This window comes from Pollicipes pollicipes, unplaced genomic scaffold (genome assembly GCF_011947565.3).
Source record: "Pollicipes pollicipes isolate AB1234 unplaced genomic scaffold, Ppol_2.1 Scaffold_5724;HRSCAF=6776_pilon_pilon_pilon, whole genome shotgun sequence".
In the NCBI taxonomy this organism is placed as follows: Eukaryota; Metazoa; Arthropoda; class Thecostraca; order Pollicipedomorpha; family Pollicipedidae; genus Pollicipes; species Pollicipes pollicipes.
Genome location: NW_023596746.1, coordinates 11,602,001 through 11,604,638, shown reverse-complemented (window position 1 = coordinate 11,604,638; position 2,638 = coordinate 11,602,001). Strand labels below are relative to the sequence as shown.

Below are 2,638 nucleotides of genomic sequence, written 5' to 3'. Positions count from 1 at the left end.
GCTTCCGGTCTGGCTGTGGACGAGACGCATCTGCTATCCTGCTGCTGCAGACACGAGATTGGACGCTGTTACGACACGAGACACGACACACGGAAGTGACACCCACTGTCCGATTGGACACGGGATGCGCCTGCTGTCCGATCCTGCTGCGTAGACGCGCCACCCGCGGCCAGGTAGGAGCGTCACAGCCCGATCGCCCTATGCGTCCTGCGAGCTGACGACGGCGGCCTTTCAGGGATGCGGAGCCTCGCAGCTTTGAAGCCGGTGGATGATAGTCCCGGGATGCGCGCACGCTCTCCACTCCAGCTTGACCTCGTCAGACTCGAGCGTCGGTGAAGAGGGCTTATCGTGTCCAACTGGCATGCGAGGCACGCAGTGTGGTCAGTGGTCGGTGCAGCGAGTCCGCGCAGCATTCGCTGAACGGCGGCAGCAGCCTCAGCAACTTCACAACTGTCCAGAAGAGACCAGACCGGACATTTGACAGCCCATATGACTAGAACTCCGCTTTGAGTAGGCCATATGACTAGAACTCCGCTCTGAGCAGGCCATATGACTAGAACACCGTTCTGAGAGCTCCGCTTTTTCAGCACCGTCCGTCCACTGGCTCACGTGTCACCCAATTGAGCAGTTCGCCCGCGTTCCACGCCACTCGCCTGCTGGCCGAGCGTCCACCGCCTCCGCCGTCTACCACCCAGCCCCCCTGCCCCCCCCCCCCCCCCCCCACCAGCCCCCAGTTGGCCCGCTAGCAGTCCACCGCCTCCGCCGTCTACCGCCGCCCCCCCCCCCCCCCCCCCCCCCCCCATCAGCCCCCAGTTGGCCCGCTAGCAGTCCACCGGCTCTGCCGGCGACCGACTCGCTTTGAAGACGCGCAGTGGGATGATGGCCTCGTCGGTGCGCCGGAGCGTGGAGAGTCGCGACGAGGACGTGGTGGAGCGGCTGAAGCGGTAGCGGTAGGAGAGGATCGGGATCAGCGTCTGCGTGCGTCCCAGCTCCTCCATCGAGCCGCGCTGGCAGCGCAGCAGCGCGCGCAGGCGCCGCAGCGCCTGCTTGATCTCCGGCATGCGGGCCGCGTAGATGACCGGGTCCACCAGACATTTGAGGATGACCAACGTGTTGAAGAGGATGTTGAGTGCCAGGAAGGCGCGCGGGTTGAGATCGGCGCCGTTGAAGTGACAGTCCTTGCAGATGAGCATGAAGGTCAGTAGGGCTGGCATCCAGCCGAGCACGTACGTGCCCAGGATGCACAGCGTTGTTACGATCGCCTTCACGTTCTTGTTGAGCTGCGACGCGTTGTGGTTGCGGAGCACGCCCCTCTGGTGCTGGCGCACGATAACGAACATGTGCGAGTAAGCGAAGACCATGCAGATCAGCGGGATGAAGAACAGCGTCGCCACGACGCGCCGGAACGTGCTGAAGTCCATGAAGGCTGATGAGCAGCCGGTCGGCGCGAACGCGTCCATGGCTGCGAAGCAGACAAAGAAGAAGACAATGGGCACGATCCAGAGGAAGACGACGACGGTGAGGACGCGGCTGCGGGTGATGAGCCGTGCGTAGTGGAGCGGCCGCAGGATGCCCACGTAGTGGTTGAGCGCCAGCGCCAGCAGGTGCGCCGCCGTCGAGATGACGCCGCCCAGTCGGAGCGCCTCGAACGCCAGCTGAGGTGCAGACACTCCACGTCGGGTGCTGCAGACCCACCGGCAGCAGACTGTTGAACAGCAGGCCCAGGCCGAGCGAGGAGGCGGCGTACGCGTCGGCGCCGGCCAGGCTGATGGAGAAGCACATGGTGGGCGTGAGCGGCTGCCGGACCAGCCGTGAAGTCAGGCAGATGGTCAGGTTTGTCACGGCCGCCACCACGCAGAAGAACAGCATGATGGGCACCCAGATCAGGTAGATGGCGCGCCGCTCGTCCTCCCACTGCGACGGCTCCTGCAGGTTCAGCAGCACCTCGACAGTGGAGTTGATCGCGCTGAAGTTCACCGTAGCCGGGTCCTCGCCCGGTTCTGGCTGGGCTTCTCCCTGCGTCGCCATTGATCTGGAACACAGAGGGCTGCTGTTTGCGTTCCACACGGCAAGAGTGTGAGATGTGGGTGCATTCTTTTGGCGTCTTCGAAACGGGTAGTATGTAGCCCAGAGATCAAATGAGGCACTTCTCAATGTGAGCACACTCATATGCGGATATTCAAATGTGCAGGCATGCACAATGGCGTGCATGCACAAATGCGTGTGCTATTTGCGTCCCGATAAAAACGGAAGAAATGAATGCATGGGAACCATGAGAATAACCATCAAAATTTCAAAACAAGCATATTTTCCGCATCGACACTGAAAGAGTGTGTGTGTGTGAGGGGGGACACATAGACACGCAGCAAAACGTAAGCGTAGTTGGCATTTTACATACATCAAAACTCGCCGGTGCGGCGGATGAGCCCGGGTTTATGAAAAAACGCAGCATTACCAGTCGTGTGCTGTAATGATAAGTCGTCTATTCATTCACATGGTTTGAAGAGCCGTCCACGAAAGATATGGTATGGGTATTCCTGTGATACTTGGCCAACAAAACTTTGGGCGAAAACAACACAAGAAAGAGGCATGTGATACGCAAAAAGTGCAGGACACCAAAAGCAACAAAACAGTGTAT

The 2,638-nt window shown here is 60.2% G+C and overlaps 1 protein-coding gene across 1 annotated transcript; it reads right to left on the bottom strand.

Moving 5' to 3' along the window:
- Positions 1-821: 821 nt before the first annotated feature.
- On the bottom strand, positions 822-2,028 carry LOC119102667 (adrenocorticotropic hormone receptor). Its single transcript, XM_037226126.1, has 2 exons — positions 1,696-2,028; positions 822-1,655 (listed from the first exon to the last, which is right to left on the bottom strand). Exons 1-2 carry the CDS (start codon positions 2,026-2,028, stop codon positions 822-824), a joined length of 1,167 nt encoding a protein of 388 aa, XP_037082021.1.
- Positions 2,029-2,638: the final 610 nt, after the last annotated feature.